The sequence below is a fragment of the Terrapene carolina genome, unplaced genomic scaffold, assembly GCF_002925995.2.
Source record: "Terrapene carolina triunguis isolate 2854851 unplaced genomic scaffold, T_m_triunguis-2.0 Scaffold68, whole genome shotgun sequence".
Classification (NCBI taxonomy): domain Eukaryota; kingdom Metazoa; phylum Chordata; order Testudines; family Emydidae; genus Terrapene; species Terrapene triunguis.
Window position 1 is genome coordinate 10,697,373 of NW_020664419.1, and position 22,864 is coordinate 10,720,236.

Sequence of the window (22,864 nt, forward strand, 5' to 3'; positions counted from 1 at the left end):
ACAAAGGCGAGCGCCAAGGGAGGAAACAGTAAAGAGGAAATGTTAAAGAAAAGAAGTGACACACATTGTTAAGAGCTTATTAATACAGTGGGAAAACAAGTTGATGAGTCGCCTTAAGACAAAAGAGTTAGTGACATAAGAAGACCTGTCAGGCAGAATTTCAAGCCTTTGATTCATGCTGGGAAATATCAAAATGCGTTGCTGTGATGGCCAAGTCTGTATTCTGCACCTGGTAACAAATTGTACTTGCCTCTAAGAAGTGGGCTGTAGCCCACGAAAGCTTATGCTCTAATAAATTTGTTAGTCTCTAAGGTGCCACAAGTACTCCTGTTCTTTTTGCGAATACAGATTAACACGGCTGCTACTCTGAAACCTTTTTAAATTTTGTTTCCCTAATGGTTTTGTCATTTTACTCAGGCATGAAACCAATAATGGATTCATCTGTTTGATTCCTTTTTTGCACAAGATGTTGGTCCAGATCCTCAAATGATGTAAATCTCCATAGCTCCATTTCCACCAGCTGAGGATCTGGCCTGATATTTTTTTTGTTGCGTGAGGCTGGGAGGAGACGTTCTGGTGCATGGAAGATGGAGAGAAAAACTAGGAGACTTCTCAACTGGTTTCAGATCATATTACTTGTATTCAGGGTAGGGATGTGCTGAGGAAGATGATTACAATGAGGGCTGAGGCAGAATCAAGGCTATGGCTTGGGCTCAGATCCATACCTTGAATGGGGCAAATCTCAGCAGTTCATTTCTGCCATTTTGGAGTCTTGCAATACTTTGGCTGCCTCTGAACTGGAACCAATAAAAATACCCACTCCAGTTTTGGATCGGACCCAAACCCACAACTGTTAGTATGGGTTTGGGGGCCAAGAATTTGAATTTGAGCATGCTGAAAGGCAGACAAACTTGTTTAAGGATCTGAGGTTCTGTTTTTATCCCCCAGCTTTGTTTTAAAGCTCCATTTTCTCTTACTCAATGTCTTCTGGGTTATTGTTGCCATAAAACCAAATGGCACGTGTGGACGTCTTTGTTTATACTGGAGCATCTACAAATGTAGTGACTGTTGATTAAAAAAATTTTTTTCTTGTAAAATCAAATATTTGGGTACAGGAGAGTGACAAAGAGGTAGACTAGAGTAAGAAATTCAAGACCCACCAGTGTTTTTCCTCTGCCATGACTGTGGGATAAGCCCACCACATCTTAGTTCACTGCTCCTAGAGGACCATTACAAATGGCTCAAGGTCTCTGCAACCCTAGGGCAGCAAGTCTCAAACCGTGTTCCCTGAAGACTCTCCTGGTGGCTTCACAGAACACAACATTGTGAGAATCAAGCACTGGGATATGGGGTGCTGTGTAGAGCCAGGAAAGGGCCCCTGTTTTACCCAGCTTACAATGTAGGCAGCAGAACGGAAACTCTGGAGAACCAGTGCCCTTGGGGAAGCTTCCTTTCTGATCCTTGAACCATGCGCCTCTGAGCAACCTTCCGGATGTGTGCAAGAGTTACCATAGACTAGCGTCTCATGTTTATACTGCAAGATTCCATTGATGCCTGAGAGAACTTGGACAACCACAATGGCATTCGTAAAGAAAATTCAACGTTAGTGCTCCATACAACATGGGGAACATAGGTGGTGTCTACACAGCTTTTGCAGACATTCTCCCACCACTGCTCGGACGCTGGTGCTAGCACTGGTAACAGATTGTATGCGAATGACAGACTGATGCAAATGCTGAACCAGTCTAAATTAGGGGTTTCCCCATTGCTAGAACTGCACTAATGCTAGACCAATGGTGAGCAAATATCTGAAAATGTTCTGCGTAGATTAGGCCATTGAATTCCTGAGAGTGTTCCTGTGCCCAGACCTATCCTCTTTCACCAGTGTCTTCTCCTTGCACTGTATAGCAAGGCACAGTACTAGAACTTGTTTTCTGCCTCAAGTGCCTAAACGATTGCGATCATCTACCTAAAGATTAAATCAAATCTACATTTCATACTTTAAGGCAACTCTGGCATGCCGAAGCCTAGAACCTGCTTCAGCATCCAGGATGGCGGTTTTGGAGTGGCTAGAGAAAACTGTGGAAGACCAAGGAATAGTAATCCTCTAACTCTACCTCCCGAGACTCACCCAGTCTGCCATGCTACGATGTGGTGGGGACTGCTTGGTGGTGTAGCTGCTAGTTCACTAGATGGTGTTGAACTCCTCTGGCTGTGAGGTAAGGCAGCTAAAAGCGAAAAAATAACCAGTTAGACAAGGAGAACAGGGTTAAGGACTTCCAGCACTGTCAGCTCATCAGAGCAGAAGAAACACGGCAACAGCCCAGGCGTTGGAACATCCCATGTACAAATGGATCTCGGCACGTACCGGTACTCCCCGAGCAGCACAGCTGCTGTGCAAATGGCCAGCCAGCAAACTCCTGACTGCGTCTGCTGCACGCACATGTGCCTGGCTCTGCGTTCAGATGCATGGGGAACATTTTATTCCCACCCAGCCTCCGACTGTGTGTGATTATATGGGCTGAAGATCCTTCCCCAGCTACCAAACTCCCTGCAACCAAGAGTGGGAAATACCCAGTCCCTCAAAACATGAAAACAAATCAATGTTTTATTGCCATTTGAACCCACAGGACCCTCGTGCCATAGCAGTGGCTGGGCACCTGTCCCTCCACATGAGCTGAAATGAAGGAGCAAAGCCAGCTTTGCATCTTTGTTGTCTCATTTCAGAGGCTTCACAGGCAGCTCAGGGACCATGGGAGGAGTTCTGTGCTAGTAGCCGTCAGGCTGATAGCTGGGAGCTTCCAGGCATATATACTACTCACTGTACAAAGAACAGCTCCATAGATTTCAAAGCCCAAAGATGTTTTTGGCCATGCACTAGTAGTAAGATTCATTTAAATGTGGCTACCGTGAACTTATTAGCATGAGCCAAAAGTGGGCTGATCTTTGTTAATTTTCATAGAATCATAGAATATCAGGGTTGGAAGGGACCTCAGGAGGTCATCTAGTCCACCCCCCTGCTCAAAGCAAGACCAAGCCCCAGAAAGATTTTTGCCCCAGATCCCTAAACGGCCCTTCAAGTATTGAACTCACAACCCTGGGTTTAGCAGGCCAATACTCAAACCACTGAGCTATCCCTCCCCCTCATTTTATGTTAATGATAGAATCTACAAAATCGAGACAAACACTGTGATGTAGGAGTGGTTTTCCAAGGCATTTCTGCTTTAAGGATCTATTTGAGAAACCCCTCTTTTGGTCATTCTATCCCAATGCGCAGATCCCTGGAACAGTGACCTCTCCAAATCTGATATGCTCAGGAGCATAGTCGTCTTTGAAGGACACTGTGGGGTCCGATAGACATTTTAGAGCCATGGCTGATCCGTCAAATGATTGATGCTTCTAACTAACACTCTCCCACAAGTTGTTAAATTCCTTACCTACGGTTAAATAACACTTAAAAAGAAGACAGAAGCAAAGTCTAATCTGTTCCTTACAAGTGAAAGCCCCATGGGCCACTATTATCCCATCACCACAATGGGGACTGGCTTTTAGAACAGGACTAGGTCCATACTGGCATGGTCGGTGAAAGCGATTTACAGCTGGGGAAACTAACAAATGAGGCAACGATTTTTGGTTTCACTACAGACGCCCCCTCGGGTTACGCAAACCTGATTTACACAAATCTGCACTTATGGAAAAAGTTCCGTAAGCTAGAAATAGTTTTTTTGTTTTTTGCGTAATGGTCAGGTATACGTTTCCGACTTTCGCAAAATTCGAGTTATGCAAGGCGTTCCGAAATGGAATGCTTGCGTAAGTTGGGGAGCGTCTGTACTAGCATTTTCTTTCTTAGATGCCCCAACTATCTGAAATGATAGGATTTCCAAAATGGGTCTCTACAGCTCAGGAGGATAAGCACGTTAATTAAATTTTAGGTACTTCCTGCTTCTGTTTGGGGCAGAAATGCCAAAAGGTCCCTGAACTTCCCGTCAAAAAAGGAATAAAAGGAAGTTTGCAGAGCAAAGAGAGCTGGGGTGGTTCAGGTGAGTGGTAATGGACTGTAAAGCCTTTCACCATTAAATCTTCGGCTCAGACAAATCCAGCTATCATTTAATATGAATATTAGAGGAAAGGCCAGAGGCCCAAACAGGATGGGGCTCCACTGTGTTAGGTGCTGTACTTTATAGAGCGTACAAGATTACAAGCAAGCACCTCTAGTAGTTGTACTGAAGGTATTGTATGAATCGAGGATCTCAGCCTTCAACCACTCACCCAAGTCTTTTTTAGTGGGGCCACTTGCTCTTTATTTTATTTTTTTGCCATACCAGATAGTCTTATGTTCCTAATGGAACACTGATTAAATGCCTTACTCTTCTATGTATTTATTGGGAAAAATCAACTTCTCTTGAGTTTTCCTACGTTTTTCCTCATTGCTCACTTTAACGGACCCTGCCCAAAGCAATAAACCTAACGTGATACTTAGGATCAGCCCCCACAAATGGGCTTTTTCTCTGCTACCACTCTAAAGGCCTGATCCAAAGCCTATTGAAGTCAATGGAAACATTCCCATAGGTTTCTGGAGGCTTTGGCTCAGGCTCCGGGGATCTTTCTCCTAGCTCTCTGAAGATGTCATTCAGGATGGATGAGCTCCAGGGGACAAACCCTCAGCCGATGACACTCGCTGATAAAGTTCACTCAGTGCTAATCCCACCATCCTACATGCCTGTGCTTCGCATTGTGCTATGTTCACAAAAGGACAGGGGACGCAGGCTGGTCTGGTTTCATTCATAAATTACCAAAGCGCAATGCAGGCATTAGACAGCTAAGAGCAAACTTTGATCTGCTTCCCCTGGGGCTGGCTCTCACCTGATGTTGCTTTACACATTTGAGGCATCCTCGTTACCCTGCTGTGTGCCACAAAGGTGCTTTGAGAAGATGTGCTGTATTGGGAGCTGCTGTCCGAGGAGGTGGAGCTGGTGTGCGACAGGCGGCTGTGGTCCTTGTGGGAGGCTGTGGACCGCTGGTACCACAGCCGGAGTTCGTCTGATACTGCAGTCCTGCCCGAGCCCTTCTCGTGGCCTTCTCTGCCCAGAGATGGCGTCCTTATGATCTGAGAACGGGAGGGGGTCAGTCTTACCGAGTCCACTTCGTCCCCGTGCCAGGTCTCTTTAAACATCCCCCCTGCCGTGTAGGAGTTGGAGGTTTTAAATTGTGCTTTCACGCTGTAGTGTCCCTCCTGGTCGTTCTCCAGGCTGCGCACCACCACGGGCGTGGAGCTGCCTTCGATGTACAGGGGGTACTCTTTGATCCTGTACTGAGAGGAAGGCTGGCTCTGGCTGTGCAGGTAGACCCCGGGGTGCCCGGTTCCGTTCCTTGCCGCCAGGTTGGGCATGCTCCCTGAATTAGAAGAGACCAGGTTTCCCGCAGATTTGTGCCTTTGCCTCTGCCGCTCTCTGGCTTTTGAGGGGGAATCCTCGGCCAGGGTGGAGTAGTTGGCGTTCATCTGAGCAGGGTAGTAGTGCTCAGAGCTGGAATGGCTGGTGCAGGAAGAGCAGTCGTCCATGGGGTCAGAGCCATTACTGCTACGAGTCCTTGGGGTGTAGAAATCGGGGCTCCCCGTCTCGTTCTCTGACCCAAGGAGCTTGCCTTGTGACTCTAAGCTGGAGCTTCTGTGTCTAAAGTGCTGAGCTAAGCTGTGCAGTCTGGTCGGGCTGATGTCTACTGACCTGCAGGTGTCGGGAAGACAGGTTTTGAGTCTGCTTGGTTAACAAAACACGCAGGGTCTTTTTCTAGCATTTAAGGCCAAAACAGCACGCGCCCATCAGTGCAAATACACGGAGCTAAGCCTGAGAGGTGCTGAGTGCTCACAACTCCATCAACCCCAGGCAGGATACGGGGCATACCATACGGGCATGTTAGTGCAGGACTTGAAGTAGATGTATCCCTCTGAGGTGAACTTCCCACCTCCCTGCCCAAAGCCAGAGCAAGTGGGCTTTATGGAGGGGAACTAAGCAGAGTTATGGGGTTGGACTCCACAGGCACCTTGTGGGGCTGCAGTCCCTCTGATTGCTGTGGGTTGAAAAAGCGGCCAACTCCCCCTCCACATTCCCTGTGTGCGGATTTGGGGCCACAAGGTCCAAATACTGAGATCCTCTGGCTCCTCCCCAGCCTATTTGGAGTCAGCCTGGCACCCCCTTTCTGCAGCACACGGGGGGGAGAAAGAGGACAGAAGCCTCCCAGCATGGTTGCCCCACTAGCCACCTTCCTGGGCAATCCCCACCATCGTGTATAAGTGGTGCAGAGGGCACTGCCCCCGGTTGAGTTTCACCAGCACAGCGGCAGGGAACACAGAGTGCTGTGGATCTGTGCAAACCTTTCCTTTGGGATTCCATGCCCCCTCCCCACTGCTTTGCAATGTGGGGGGTCCACCGACCCACAAAGCGCAGCCCCAAACTGAGGTGCGCTTCCTTTGCGGTCAGGTAGTTTACGAAAGCATTGCAGGCCTTTCCTCATGTTCACAGTGACACTGGGTAGTCAAGGCCAGCTCATGCAGCACCATCCCACAGGGAATGAATGTTTTTCTGCTCCCAGCTCAGAAGAACCACCTCTATTAAGCAGCTATGCTTTGCTGGTCTCTTGAGTGGCTTTAGAGCTCAAGACGGTCACAGTGTGACTGTCCTTCATGCGAACGCCCAGATTTGCATGTGTAGAAGGGTGTTGATTCACATCCAAATCTGGGTGGCCTTTATTCATGCTGGATGGGCTCATCCCCTGTTCATAAAGTTTCAGTCAGCCACTCAAGGAACAGAAATGATACCATGTGACCAATCAGACCCACCTCTACTTGGTCCCTCAGATGTTTCCCTTTAGACGGGCTTTTCGGCATGCCCAGTTCACTGGAGCAGTGGTTTAACACTACCCAATCTTTCGTGTCCAAAAGGAAAGGGTCATTCCCTACCCTTAACTTGAGCACTGATATTAACACCTTGTCACTTCCAAAGAGTGGCTTGGAGGTTGTAATGCCCACGAACAGTCAGAACCTTTGGTTAAGATCTCACCCAAAGGACTTGGTCCATTTTAGTTTTTTTTTCATTTGAAGTAAGTTGAGGATTCAAGCCCTGATTCAGGAACGAATCCCCACCGAGGAGAGCGCTTCCTTCCTGAATTGAGGCCTCTTGTCTTTAAAGCGTGAAAACAAAAAATACTTTTGCGTAACCGAAGGGAGGCGAGTTGTTTTGGGAGCAGCAGGACTTACCTAGTGGAATGGACATAATGCGGACTGCGTACCCGTAGATCTGGTGTAGATGGCATGCTGGACTGGGAATTCCAATGCGGGAGGCTCCTGATGGGGCTGTTTTGCAGAGAGCTGCTCCCTCCAGCCTCTGCACAGCTTCCTGTGCTGGGGAACCGCTTATGACTGCTGCAAAGCAAACGCTGCATTTCAAACTTCAGACAGAAATGCTCTACACCTAGGACCTTGAGTCTATGGGCCAAATTCAGTTCTCAGTTACACACATCCCGCTGAAGCGAATGGAGTTCCACTCACGTAACTGATCTGAATTGTTTTTTACAGTAACAAAAGTTCAAGCACAAGCTCTTACAAAGATTCGGCAGAAGTTTCAGTGAGAGGCTGTTGTCTGTCCTCTCCAACTGCCTTTTAAAATAACAATCAGATACTGACCAGCACTTTGTGTGATTATAGCTGTTACGATCTTCTAGGGCATGATTATTTACCAAAACAGCTAAATATCATTCAAGTGAGTGATGTTTCTGCCATGAGATTTGGGAAGAGTTTTCATTATATAGGTTCAGGTTAAAGACAACCACTCTCTCTCTCTCACACACATGGCATAACCAGAAAATGCCTGTCATTACCATACCAAATGGGCATCTACAAAAAGGAGGATGTTTATGTAGTTGGCAATCTCCAACTGTCTGACTCACCTGGAATGACTGTGTGAGGAGCGTTTCTTGACCTTCTCGTAGGGTTCATCCAGGGATGATTCGCTCCACATCTTGGGCTTGATAGGGGACTTGTCATAGTCATTCCGGTGGTAGTGCATTTGTCTGAGTCCTTCCAATGACTGTGGAGGAGGTGGTCTGTTATGTAGGGGCGGCCGGGGAGGGAGTCCTTTGTGAGGTGACTGTAAGGGGGATATTGTGCTGGTAACCTGAGAATCTTCTGCGAAGAGAAACAAGGAGAGCAGCTGATGCTTTTGAAGGACACTAGGCTGCAGTGTGGCTTTCCCCCAGCATGCCCAAGATTACCACTTGGCTACAGTGCAGCAGACAGAGATGCTTTTTCTGAGCATGAATTATATGGTAATGAACTTAGGGCCTGATTTTAAGAAGTGTTCCAGTAGATCCTCTAGTTCAGTGTTTCTCAACTGATGGTGGAAGGGTGGCGGTCATGAAAGGCAATTGGGAGGATAATAAACTTTTCAATACAAAGCAAAGAAAATAAAACTCTTCTAGACCCGTGTGCACCATAGTTTGGCCGCTTTCATGTTTGTGCCAGCAACCCTCTCCGATTCTCCCTTCCCCCCACTCTGCACACATCTTTCCTCTTCAAGGTCAAGTATTCGCTGTCAACCTCTTGAAAAACATACCCCAATTAAATAGGCTTAGCACCGTTCTCATGGACACATTTACTGTAAAAGAATAAAAAATGTAAGAGGGGATGCAAATAGCTTTGGACTTTGACTCACGGATCACCAACCTGGAAAGGTTGAGCTACATTCCTCTAGTTCAAACACAAGTTATTGGACTTGATATAGGAATCACGGGGTGATCTTCTCCAGCCCGTTTTTTGTAGGAGGTCAAACTAGAACATCCTAATGGTCTCCCTTCTGGGGGAGCTATGGATGCTCAACGCCTCTGAAAATCAGGCCCTTAGTGTGAGTCATATGCCCTATTCCGCCAACTGGGAGGTCTTAAGGGGTTGCAGATTTGTTACAATATGTATGAGCCTTTTCCTACAGAATATGTACTTATTTCTATTTCTGTACTTTATATATAATTAATAAAACCTTCAAGGGGGGTTTGATGGAAGGTGTTTGAAATTATCTGCTCTCAAATGGCAAGGACAGTGTTGTTGTAGCCATGTTGGTCCCAGGATATTAGACAGACATGGTGGGTGAGGCAGTATCTTTTATTGGACCAACATCCGTCGGTGAGAGAGACAAGCCTCCGAGCATACACAGAAGAGCTCTGGGTAAGCTCGAAAGCTTGTCTCTCTTACCAACAGAAGTGGGTCCAATAAAAGATATCACCCACCTCGTCTCTGTGAAATGGCACTGGCATACGGGGGCACAGGCATACAGGGGATTTCCTCCATTTTCAGGGGGATGCAGTCATCCTTCCCTTTACTATGCAAGGTTTCTAGGGTCTGAGATGGACAACGTACCATCCTCAAGAACAAGGGCATCTGAGAGGGAGCTATCTTCACTGGCGATGTTTCCTTCTGAGGAGAAGAAAAAAAACAATCAAAGGGCCATTAATATCACTGTGGTTTAACATTGAATCGCAACAGAATCTTCCCCAGTTCATAAAACACAGTCGTCCCTTGTTCTCCACACTACCAAGAAGCAGTACGATTTCTATTAATATAGGCCAGTTTACTCATAAGAACGTAAGAATGGCCATACCGGGTCAGACCAAAGATCCATCCAGCCCAGTATCCTGTCTACCGACAGTGGCCAATGCCAGGTGCCCCAGAGGGAGTGAACCTAACAGGTAATGATCAAGTGATCTCTCTCCTGCCATCCATCTCCACCCTCTGACAAACAGAGGCTAGGGACACCATTCCTTACCCATCCTAGCTAACAGCCATTAATGGACTTAACCTCCATGAATTTATCTAGTTCTCTTTTAAACCCTGTTATAGTCCTAGCCTTCACAACCTCCTCAGGCAAGGAGTTCCACAGGTTGACTGTGCGCTGTGTGAAGAACTTCCTTTTATTTGTTTTAAACCTGCTGCCCATTAATTTCATTTGGTGGCCCTTAGTTCTTATATTATTCCTTATTCACTTTCTCCACACCCTTCATGATTTTATATACCCCTTTCATAGCCCCCCTTAATCTCCTCTTTTCCAAGCTGAAAAGTCCTAGCCTCTTTAATCTCTCCTCATATGGGACCCGTTCCAAACCCCTAATCATTTTAGTTGCCCTTTTCTGAACTTTTTCTAATGTCAGTATATCTTTTTTGAGATGAGGAGACCACATTTGTACGCAGTATTCAAGATGTGGGCGTACCATGGATTTATATAAGGGCAATAAGATATTCTCCGTCTTATTCTCTATCCCTTTTTGAATGATTCCTAACATCCTGTTTGCTTTTTTGACTGCCGCTGCACACTGCATGGACGTCTTTAGAGAACTATCCATGATGACTCCAAGATCTCTTTCCTGATTAGTTGTAGCTAAATTAGCCCCCATCATATTGTATTATACTCAGTCCTTACTGAGGCAGAACTCAGGGCAAAGCCTGACGAAAAACTCCAGGCCAGCTCCCTTGACATGCTGGGCTCCCTCCTGGGAGTTGCTGAGTGCCTTCAATTCCCACTGATTTCAGTGGGTGCTAGGACTGAGTCAAAACTGAGAGCCCAGATCCCCAGAGGGTGTAATGGAGCTACACCAATTTACACCAGCTGAGGATCAGGCCCTACAGAGATCAGGATTTGACCCCCCCCTTACACTTATGAAGTTACCATTCAGTTGCCAATTAAAACCAAACACAAGGTGCTATGATTGTAGGACATTCAACAATACTTCCGAGTGCCCTCTGAAGCAATAAAAGTTGGGGGAGGGATAGCTCAGTGGTTTGAGCATTGGCCTACTAATTTCAGGATTGTGAGTTCAATCCTTGACGGGGCCACTTAGGGATCTGGGGCAAAATCAGTACTTGGTCCTGCTAGTGAAGGCAGGGGGCTGGACTTGATGACCTTTCAAGGTCCCTTCCAGTTCTAGAAGATAGGATATCTCCTTTAATTTATTTAAAAAGAAATAGCACCCAGTCCTTTTGCCAGAAGTGTTCTGACGTACATATCTCCCTGGTGTTTGTGTTTGTTGCTCTGAGATATGCACTGTCATTGAGCGGAGAGGAACTCAAAATGCTTTAAGGGCAGCAGAACACAGCTGGGTTACAAATAAGGAAGCAAGAGAAGCCGTGATAATTTCAGCTCTGTTTATAAACAGGAAGAGCAAAATCTCTGCTTGTCATGTGGAAAGCGACAAAATCAGCAAGAAAAAGCTCTGTTATTTTCAAGCTTTGAAGGAGGTTAATAGAAATTACTTTAAAAAACGGTGTAAACCGTAAAAAGTGTCCTAAGGATTATGCTTTTGTAAACAAATGGGATGATGATGATGATGATAATACTTGGATTTTATATGATTCCTGTCGCCCAAGGTTTACTAATAGTAATTAAGCAACATCCCTCTGAAGGAAGTATTACTATACCCATTTTACAGGTGGATACACTGACTCACAGACAGGTTAAGGGCCTTGCTTAAGCTCACATAGCCTGAAATTTACCCAGGTGTTCTGAGCCAGCACATCATCTAGGCACCACTCGAGTCCCATGTCAGCTCTCCAACCAGGACAAGGAAGAGACAGAACAACAGACAGGGCGAAACAAAGCCTCGGAGTCCATTAGAGGGAGAGGGGCACTACTGGGCTACAAGTTAGAGCAGGGCTTTGGGCACCAGGGCTCAGTTCCTAGCTCTGGCTCAGTGTGGGTGAAATTCACTCCCTGTGCCAAGGCCTCTGTTCGAGGCTTATACACCACTTAAGGCCCACTTCAGCCCTTAAAGATATGCCCTGAACCGTACTTACCGTCTATGATCAAGGAGGCTCTCTGCGTTGGCTTCTTTCCAGATTTGATGCGGTACTCATTGATGGCATTTTCGATCTCCTGCAGTTTCTTTAGGGCATTAAGGTAGGAGGTTTTCCTTTGTTTCTTCAGCTTTTTGCTGACGTTGGGGTCACTGGCCAGGCGCCGAGCAGCCTCAGTGATCTGGGACTGAATTGCAAATTCCCTCTCCAGGCGCTCCAGCTCCGCTTCCTGTCAAATTGGGAAGAGATTCTGGCTGTCCTGGCTGCAAGCTGTCGTGGCCAGATCCTCAGCTGATGTAGCTGCATGGCAAAGCTCCCCTGACTTCAACAGGTCTATGTCGCTTTACACCGGCCGAGGATCTGGCCCTAAATGGCACTTAACAAGAGACGAATCCATCTACCAACCTGCCCGTATCTCGACCACAAGTGCATTGTTAGGGCCAGCCTGTGCAACTGCTCCTCAAGCTCGTGAGCACTTGCTCACATGAGAGAACTCATGACTTCAAAGGGCTGCACAAGGTTGCACAATCTAGCCCAGTGGTTCTCACCCTGCTGCCCGCGGGCCGCCCAATCAGCACAGAGCTGCGGCCCATGTGACATCCTCAGGGCATACGCAGCTCACAATGGTAAATAGGTTGAGAATCACTGATCTAGCCCTTATTGTGTGAGGATCGTCAACACTAAACCCAATTCATTCTGGCTGCTGGCCCAATATGGCTGTGTCTGCTATTTGTCTTGCAGAACAAACTCATGTATCCTTATGTGGTGGTGTCTGAATCCCAACCTCTCTTCCATGCATATTTCTAAGATGTCTGTCACCATGGTGACCGAGTGCTGTATGAAAATGAAACATCAGGATGTCGCACTGATAAATCCCAATGCAAAGTCATGACATTTCAACATAATGTTACTGGTTAGCACTTGTATAACACTTGTATAGTGCTGATCACCCGTTGAACTAATTCAACCCAAATTCAAATTCATCCCAGTTCCAATCCAATTCTACCAAACGTCATTAACGTGAGGCGATACATAAATGCACCGGGACACAATGTCAGCATGAGACATCACAGAGGTGTGATATAATGAGGCCATGCGCAAGGTACGGATGTGTAATGGTTTTAATAGAAGGCTTTGGCCATGCCAGAGAGCCAAAAAGTTACACCCTGTTTGGCCATAGCAGAGTTAAACTGTGCTTAAGCAGGTTTAACACAGTTAGGGCCAGGTTCTCAGCTGGCGTAATTGGCAGTGATACGTTGACATTAAGTCAGTGGAGCTATGCCAGTTTACACCAGCAGAGAATCTGACTCTTTGCTTGTAGCCCGTGAAGATGAGAACATGGGTTGGAATTTTCATAGGGGTCTGGCTCTCTTACACACCCAAGTCCTATTAACTTTCAACGGGATTTGAGCTGCAAATTAAAACGTTAGCTTTGCTAAATGCTCAGTGCTCAGATTGCAAGCACTTTTAGTCACACATTCAGCGAAACCCTGTTGTTAGCCATATTCAAAACCTCTCAATTTACCAACAGGCATACACAGAGCGGTGGATGCTATAGGAATAACCCCTCCTCAGACCAGAATGGCTCCCTGAAGTTTTCATTTTGGGCATCTTGGCTTCAAAATCCCTCTGCTGTCAAAAACTTATTAATGGTGCATTCGACACAATGGAGGTTTAAGACGGAGAGCCCGATCTGACTTATTCTGGCAAAACGCCCACTGAAAGTAAGCAAGGGTGGATTAAGGATAGTGCTAAGGGTGATTAAAAATAAATCCAGCTAGGGCTCAGCCCTGCAGTCCTTACTCAGACAACACTCCCGGTGAAGATACTGAGAGCTTGGCTTCAATTGCAGCTTCTGGCCTTAATGGGTTTTTTTTAAATCACCCTTAACCTCATAAACAGCTGTCTTCATTTGCCTCTCCCCCATTAATCTCTTTTTCGATGGATGCCTTTATGCGTGCTGCCTTGGGGCACCAGGGAAGTCATTTGCCTTCAGAGGGAACCCTGCCTTGTTGCCAGCTCTCGTGACATTTGATGTTTTACTCAAAGCCCCAGCTTCTGGAATCATGTGATCCTGAGAATCTCCACTTTCATTAAAAAAAAAAAAAGTTTGTAGCCCTCATGGTTGCAGATCAAAGCTTGAAAACATGAACCCTAAAGGCTCAAAAATCAGAAGACAAATCAGATCCCAACTTTTATCCTTTTTAAAAAGTTCATGATTTTTAAGACAGTCTCATGATTTTTTTGAGGGGGGGGAGAGGCAGAGTCAGCATTTTTTAACGCTTGAGGTTGGCAATCCTGTTTTACTGAAATGTACATTACCTGCAAAGGTGGAGAGTGGCTTTATCCGCTTTCCCTACAGAGGAGAATCATTCTCTTGCACGCATGGACCGTGCATCACTATTAATGGAAGGATCAAGAGAAAACAGACTCCATCCAGCGTCCCTGGCCTGGAAGCCATCTCTTAACACTAAGGCTAGATCTACACTGGCAGCGGCGTGTAGCATACGTGTAGTTACATGCTGCACTGAGAGGCAGGCTGTGTACACACTGCAGTGTGTAGCTACACGTGTTAGGGAAAAGCTTTGGCAAGGGGAGGCAGTGGGAAAGGCTTCATCAACCCCCTGCTGTCAGAGCCTTTCGCTCAGACTCTACACTGCCATATACCTGTGCTGGGAGGGGGGCTGAATGCATATGTACACTACACGCTGCCGAAAAAGGTGCGCGTTGTAGACGTACCCCCAAGACGAGACATGGGAATTTGAAGATCCATTTATAACACTGCAGCAAACAGAGTGTAAAGCTTTTAGGAGTCAGGGCTTTCCTTGTAAAAGCTAAAGAAAACGTGCTGGCTCATGAGTATTTTACTTCAGTGGAATTCCTCTCACAGGCTCCATCCATCAAACACAAACCCTAAGAGCTTTGGTTGTTCATGGTTTAAGCAGAAAGAAAATGCTAACAATACAATAAAGGGTTAATTCTCCAGCTGACTCCGACCTTAAACCACAGATTCATTCTCTTCTATTATAAAAATAAAAGGAAACTCAAAACTAGAATATCCACAAGTGTCTTGAGACCAGTCTCCACAGACAATGGCTTTTCTGTGAATTCCGGTCCCGCCTTACAGCTGCTCCAGGGCTGTTTTCACAGCCATGATTCAAGGCACTGACCCAGCCAATTGTGGGAGAGAGAGCACAGAACAAACACTCCCAGGCAAACTTACACAAACACAAGTCAAGCTGCCCAGAGGCAGGGAGGATGGCTCCTTTGTTTAAGAGGAGGAGGTAAAGTGCGTTTGTCTTGCAATCACAGGACCAGTCCGAAGAATTGAACTGACACTTTATTAAAGGACTTTGGCGGAAACGGTATCAATTTTAGTACCGAGTAAGGACTATTGCAGGAAGGGAGGGAGAACAGCTTGGAACACTCAAAATGATACCAGAAGTGGTTTGAAAGACCAGAGCAACTCAGAACCCAATCCTGCTCCCCTTGGTCACATGAGTCATCTGGACCTGCCCCAGCAATGTCATTCAGCTACTGGTGTGATTAAGGGCAGCTTGCATAGTTAACAGGATCAGAGCCATAAGTGACTCACCCAAAGCTACTTCCATTTGCCTGTGTCAGAGCCGGGACTGGAATTCAGGAGTTCCTGGCTCCCAGTCCTATGCTCAGACCAGCATGTTCTCTCACCTCTTCCTTCCCCCAAATACAAGCAAAGATGAGTAAATGAATAAAAAAAAAAAAAGTTAAATTAAAAATTGTGGTTCCCGAGTAATAGGCTGAGAGATGTCCTAGACATAAGATAGATAGATAGATAGGACTGGACTGGAAGGCAAGTCCTCACCTCTCCTTTAGGCAGTATTTTCTGTTCATCCAGTTTAAAGGCAGTCCCTATTCTTCTCCTTACAATAGGTGGCTCCTCCCCTGGATCTAGGGGGTATTCCCTGGGCAGCTTTCCTGTGAGCTCCTGAAAACATAAGATGCTATTAGTGAGGAGGGGAGTACGCAAAAGCAAACCCATCCCATGTATATTTTTAAAGTGCAGTAACACGCTGAAAAATGATTGTAAAAATGGCACGGCCAGGGTTCCGTTGTTTATCATCTTTCAGTGACTCCATATCAAATATGCTCAGTTGATAAATATACAGAAGGTTTTTCTAGCTTCCAGGCCTGTGAGCTCAGCCTGTGTGCTGAAAGTCAAGCTGGGTTCTTTTTTTTGGCTTGTGCATCATCAACAGGAATATATATTCTGCAACTAGAGGAAAAATTAACGTGATCTGTCTGTCGAGGGTCTTAGGTGCTGCCCACCAGCAGGATGTCAGAGCACGATGCATGAGCCAGAACAGATGCCAGCTCACATTCCTTCAGCAGTGTTGTCTCTATAGAGAAAACAGTTATTTTTGATGGAGAAGCCAGCAGATCTTACTCTGAATTCACACAAGGAGCAGGGCTGTCGAGTGCCACTTTTATAATCATTTTTCTGATCGTAACTGCATGTTAAAATACTACCATCTAATTCATGAGCTGTCTGAGACAGCTGCAGTGGAAAATGGCAATTTAAAGCAGTGCCTGATACCTAAGTACCTGTATGATAACATTTTATGAATTGAAATCCTTGCCAAACTCCAAGCTATTGGAGCAATATCAGTCTGAAAGGGTCATTTGCAAAGATTAGTGTGAAGCAGCAGACCCTGCAAACTTTCACAGCCAAGGGATGTACACTGGAATAGATTTGAAGCAGGCAAAGGATCAAGTGCTAGGATTGATGCTAACTCTGTGTTTTTTCTGATACGTACAATACATCTACCCCGATCTGAATTAAAGACATTCAAATGCCTGCAGAGAAAGGCAAGAGCGTTGCTACAAGGAACAACCCAGCTTCTTGAGCTGAACAGTCTCTGCAGTGAGGACAAAAGGCTTTTGTGTTCTGCATCACCAGCCTTGAGAGGATCCAGCTGGCAGAAAACTCTAAATCATCTGAATCCCATATAACAGTGGCTGACCTTAATGTGCAGCGTGTAGCTCGGCTCTCTGCCTCCCTCATGCCCCCACGACCCATTCCCTAATGGGGGCTTTCTTTCTACTGTTTTCAGGTCACTGGGAAATGAGGCCCTGGCCATTTCAGTCCCTAGCTTAAGCTTAATCAGTTCCCAACACAATGAATTCCTAACCCAGCATTGCACTGAAGTGCACAATACCCTTTTTCAAGGTTGTTTAAATGCTTCCCTCTCCAGAGTGGCTGTTTTAGAGCTTTTTCTGTAACATGTTTATCCTGTTGCACAAAATGGCTGGCTACAAATAGTGCATCAAGATACAGATTCTGGGTCTTTCTACTGAGCAGCAGAGGGATCCTTTATAACCCCAATCTTAACATGAAGTGCAGGGGCGGAGAACGAGTTACAACTTTAATGGCTCCTTTGCCAAGACTTTGCCCAAGGTTTTGTAAGGTTTTCCTAAACTGAAACGGATTTACGGGCAGGGGCCTGAAATTTAATCTGAATTAATAAGTAAGTGAAGCAACATGATGCCACTGTTGTGAATGGTTTGGGCCATGCTAGTTTGATTAAGCCCATGCATTAACCCTTTTTTCTTCTCCTTGCCTGTCTCTGCCATTTTAACTCAGCAATTCCCACAGCAAACAAACCGATTCAGGACCTCCCGAGAGGAAATGTTTAAAATAAAAGAGCCAGTGAAACTTTTGACCACTTTCTGCAGCTGATCCAGGCTCAATGGTTTATGGACACTTGGGGTCTGACCTGATCCTGCAAACCTTACGCAAAAGAGTAGGCCCGTCGAAGCCAATTGAGACTTCATACATCAGGACTGCTCATGCGAGGAAGGGTTGTGGGATGAGGCCCGCACATATTTCCTCTGACATCCTTTGTTGAAAAGCTGTTTTCCTCCTGCTTATCCCAGCTGGTGATCAAGCCAGAGCCAAGTCTAAACAAAGCGCAATGAGATTTTTAAAAAATGGGCAATGGTCTTTTTTCTGTTTGTTTGTTTTTTAAAGTGAAACGCACTTTAAATATCCCAGCAACCTTAAGATCCCAGTACCACTGCCCAGAGCCAACTCTCCCATTCTCTATTCCTGGCAGTGATTTTTGTTAAATCTGGATTTTTCCAGGCCTGGGAAACGGGTGTTATGTATGCACGTGTGATCGAAGTGTAAACTTCATATAAGCTGCTGCTAATATTTATTATGTTTCCAGGCACAAACGCAGCAAGGATCCTAACTTCTCCAGCATTTGAAATGGTTTTATTTCACGCTGACCTGCTTTGAAACAAGTCAGTTTAAATCAACCCCAATAATAATTAAACAGACATATGCCACATACAATATGACCTCATCCTATGGCACCCTGTTTGCCCTATGGTGATATTTAGGGCAGAAAGGTGATTTTCTCTTGACAACGTTACCTAACATTCTCTTCTACTAGTGATACTGATGATGCAGCCAAGGGACCTCCTCAGCATTTGTCATGTTACATACAGCTCAGTGAAGGGAAGACCCCAGCATGCCGCACACAAGCTCACCCCAAACTGTGCTCTTTGTATCTGGGGGGGGGGGGCAAACTGTGGTGATTTAACCCCATGCCAGGCAATGAGACTGCACTGTGAAATAGCTGGGCTTTGGCAGAGCATGCTGGGAAATGAACATGTAAAGAGTGCACCTGAGGCCATGTCTACACTAAGAAAAGAGGTGAGTTAGCTCACGTGTTACAAACACACCTTTCTCCTACCGAAGATGAGGACCAAGTGGCATATACCGGGCCAGGTGACCACACTATGGCTAGACCGGATGTGCCATCTATAGGCCTGAGCCTATTCCCATTGAAGTCAATGGCAGACTGCCCCTTGGGAGCCCTGTTGGAGGACGGTGAGTATCTACTAAGCATCCACCACTCATGACGACTTCAATAGGAGCTGCAGATGCTCAGCACCTTGCTGGATCAGGCCTTATGGGTGCACAACTGGCTTGGCGTGCGTCCAGCTTCTCTAGTGTAAAAAAGGCCTTGTGCAGCACTAGCAATGAAATGCCTGGGGATCACTCAGTCCTTGGGCCCCACACACTTTGTGAGATATGATTTAGGAAGGCTTTACCTCTCCTTCCAGCCTCCATCCATTTTCAAATGAGGCTGTGAGCATATAAAAATACAAGCCAGAACATTTTCCAGGGTTATACAATTTCTATTGCCTACCGCTTCTCGGAGACACAGTTTCTTTAGCTCCTCCAGTCGCTGGCGCAGTGTCTCTTCCAGAGCTTCCTGCCTGGATTTCAATGCAGCCAGCATGTCTTTCTTGGCAGACTGAGAGCTATCTGACTCTTGGGAACCTGTCAATAAACAATGATTTCACTAGGCCAGCTGACAGCAGAACACACATCTGGAGCATTAATGAATTTCACCAAAGCTTACACTTTGGATGGGAGCGTTCCAAAAAAGAATCAGACTATGAAATGAAGCAGGTGTTACACAGTCATGTTTGTTTATGACAAGTTCTTAATACTTAAACTAACAGAATGAGGTCAAACCTCTGAGCATAAAGAGATTTGTGATTCTCTTCTCTGTAAATAAAAACAATCAGGTAATTTTTTAAAGCTCCTCTTGAAAATACTACGTACAGTTCTTACGAAAGCTCCCAACAGCAAACAGAATTTACAAAGCATAGAAAACACATGTTCATAGCTTAAAGGCCAGAAGAGACCATCACAATCATCTATTCTAACCTCCTGTATAGAATTTCACCCAATGATTGCTGCATCTAGCCCAATTACTTGTGGTTAATTCTAACCACGCAGAAGAAATGTAGTAACCGAAGCTAGATTTTTGCAAAATAGAAACGAAGTTAAAACCCCCCAATAGCTAACAGAAGGTCTTTTCATGGCAGCTGTTGTTTCCCACGAATATATATGCCACGATGTTCAAAACTGGATGCATAAAACCATATTTAGATGCCTAAATAAGGGGTCTGATTTCCAAGTGACAAGCACCCAGCAGCTCCCACTGAAGTCAATGATATTACATTGTTGTAAATCCAGAATTAACTGACATCAGAATCTGGCCTTCAGATTTTGTGTTCATCTGTACTTTGATTCTTTTCAAAAAAGGTATTGACTGATCTCCTTATTTAATTTCACTGCTGAATGGCACACACATCTTTGTTCAGGGCCTCCCTGTTCAAGGGAGTTGTGATTTTGGTTGCATCCATTTTCGGGGGCCCAACTTGAGGCATCTTTAAAGGGGCTTGCTTTTCAGAAAGTGTTGAGCATCCAGCCTCTGAAAATCCTGGCCCTTTAAGGTGTCTCAAGTTGAGCTCCACTTTCAAATCTAGTCCTGTCTACACTACAGGACTTAACTGCCATTCTCCTACACCAGTTTTCTGATGCTGCCTCTGCAAAGCAATGGAGTGCAGAATCAGGCTCTTATTATCTACCTTAGTCAGATTTTCCAAAAGGCTTTAACCAAACCTCAGCTAGCATGCCTGTGAGCGTAAGGATGAAGCTTAGCACGCCTGCGAGTATAAGGACCTACAGGGGCGCTTTCAGCACTGACACCTAAGCATGCAGTCAGTATTCTCAGTCTGAGTTTGTCGAAAGCTTTGCTGAGGTTCTGAAAACCTTTGGAGTGACTCTAGGGGCAAATTTATAGCTTTGCATCAAAACCTGATGAAACTTGTGCTTCCAGCTACATTTTGCTTTGAGTTTCTTGCTCCTACTTTTCTTTCAGATACTTGAAGTGGGAAAAGGGACTACAAAATATACTGGAGGGAAACATCCCACACTAGCCCAAAGGGGGATGGACTAGAGCTAATGGAGCTTCTCCATCGCTACTTTCTGCGGCTTGCACACCGCAAAACAACATGCGCTTGTTCTGCACAATGAGCCTCTCCTATGCAACGTGCGTGTATTTACAGTGTTTACTGGGATGTGTTGGAAGTGCAAAACCAGAATGGAGGTCTCTAGAGATCAGCTGGACTCTAGGACAGGATGGGTGCCCTTTTACAATGCGTCACCAGCAAAAATCAAGACAACTCAATGGGAACGTGGAGCGCATTTATCCAGACATGAAATTAAGAGCATCAAGTGGATTTCGCTCGGATCTTTTTATAGCCTTAACCACAAGTAAGGCCCAGGGTAACACAAGTTCAAGCCAGGGAATGCTCCTAAAGGAATTTCCATTTTGCATTCGAGCTGGCAGGGTAAATCCTCTCTAGCACCTCCCTAATAATAATTGCAGCGAGCACTTACTGGCAGCGGGCGAACCGCTGAACTCTTCTACTCCACGGCTGATGAACTGCTGACCCCCAACAACAAGCTGCTCATGATTCCGGCAGATGTTTCGCTCCTTTCTTTTTCTTTTAGAGTAACTGGCTGGAGCCCTTTTTCCTTTCTCTGTTTTCCTTTCTCCTTCCGCTCTTCTCCCCACCCAAATTTAATTTATTTTTAAATTTTATATATATATAAAACCACCTATCACCGCAGCAGCTAGACGGATGCTTCCGCTGCAACATTTAAAAACACATAAATTATATGCACCGCACCCAGCAGTTGGATGCTTGACCTGACGCCTCTAATTATGGGCGTGTCTACGCTAGAGAATTAAACTGCTTGTGTAATTGAACTGGTTGTACTGAACTGATTTAAGCACAGTTCATTGCATCCACACTAGCTGTGCTGTATCAGTTTAAAAGCCGTACTAGCCTTGTTCAAAACCCTTTCAGTTGCAATGCTTTCTGGGTACCCATCTCACAGTTCCTGGTATAGCTCCTAGAAGCAATGGATTCTGGGAGATTTCAAAAGGCCACCGATACACTGTGGGATAAGTAGGGGGAGGACTAGCGGAACTATTTCAGCTTGTCCACATTCACATTGGCACTAAAGCAGTTCAGAATGAAATGGGTTATTAGACTAATCTACTCCAACCGGGTCTTCAAATGATAAAGTTGTGTAGCGTAGACAAGCCTTGTACGACTGAGGACAGGGAGTTCTTAGTTCAGGGCCCTCAATGCTAGACTTTGCTTGGTCTGACAGAGTCCATGTCTGTTAACCTCTCAGGCATTTTGCAAGATCTATCTATTACCACAGCCCTTTTCTGAGGAGATGGGATGAGCTGGGCTTTCTGTTTGAGTTCTCTTTCATAATCCCCCCTTTTTTCTTAATGAACGTTTGGATTATTTTTGCATTTCCTAGGATTTTGTGGGCCTGATTCTCACCTCACTTGCACTGGTGTAAACCAAGAGCAAACTCTATCAAAGCCAATTGAGTCACACTAGCATAAGATGGCTGCCAGGGAGAGAACTCAGCTCTGTATTTTTATGTGCCTAGAGTGTCCATGAGAAGCTCTGTATATACTGAGAAAATTACTGACGCTAGCAAACCTGTGACCACAGCCCCAAATGTCAGACCAAACGCAAATGAAGAACCAATAATCAGAACAAAGCAAGAGACCATAAAACAAACAAACAAACACTAAACCAAACCAACCAACTAGATGCTACACAAAATAAATAGATCAGCCTTACTTAATGCCATTGAATTCAGGCCCACCAAGGCCTTCCAAAGAGGACTATTAGCTGAGAAAAGTTCACTTGCAAACTGATTTCCACCATACAAACCAAGAGAAGGTGCTTTCTATTGATCTTACCTGCCACGAGGAGCTACACCTTTATGGAACGGTCATATTGAAATTCAATAGAAATCCATAAATTTCCTGTATGGTTTTTGGACCATCCAATGGAATTTATCGGAAAATTATACAGAATGGTTCAAAAGACCTTTTGAAGGTTAGGACTCACCAAATTCTATAAGGTTTCTACAGTCATTCCTTTAGAATCCTGTTAAGGCCCTGATTCAGCAAGAGATGTAATCATCGAGAATTCAGCATGGGAATAGCTCCATTGATATGCTTAAATACTTTGCAGAATGGGACCTACAGTTATATACAGACCTATGGTTTAATTCCTATTGAATCCTACATGTCTCTTCTCCCAATTATATGGTGACCGGTATAAGTCACGGCATTTAGACACACAAGG

The 22,864-nt window shown here is 45.5% G+C and overlaps 1 protein-coding gene across 2 annotated transcripts in view; it reads right to left on the reverse strand.

Annotated features, from left to right (window-relative positions):
- FRMD4A (FERM domain containing 4A) overlaps window positions 1-22,864 on the reverse strand; it is a 266,873-nt gene that overhangs the window by 6,024 nt on the left and 237,985 nt on the right. For both annotated transcript variants that reach the window (XM_026648647.1, XM_026648648.2), the window contains exons 15-22: window positions 19,030-19,163; window positions 15,675-15,797; window positions 11,831-12,059; window positions 9,404-9,460; window positions 7,942-8,179; window positions 7,253-7,417; window positions 4,864-5,723; window positions 2,132-2,228 (exon numbers count right to left, since the gene is read on the reverse strand). In XM_026648647.1, coding sequence (XP_026504432.1) covers window positions 2,132-2,228; window positions 4,864-5,723; window positions 7,253-7,417; window positions 7,942-8,179; window positions 9,404-9,460; window positions 11,831-12,059; window positions 15,675-15,797; window positions 19,030-19,163 — 1,903 coding nt within the window. The remainder of the gene's footprint in view (window positions 1-2,131; window positions 2,229-4,863; window positions 5,724-7,252; window positions 7,418-7,941; window positions 8,180-9,403; window positions 9,461-11,830; window positions 12,060-15,674; window positions 15,798-19,029; window positions 19,164-22,864) is intronic.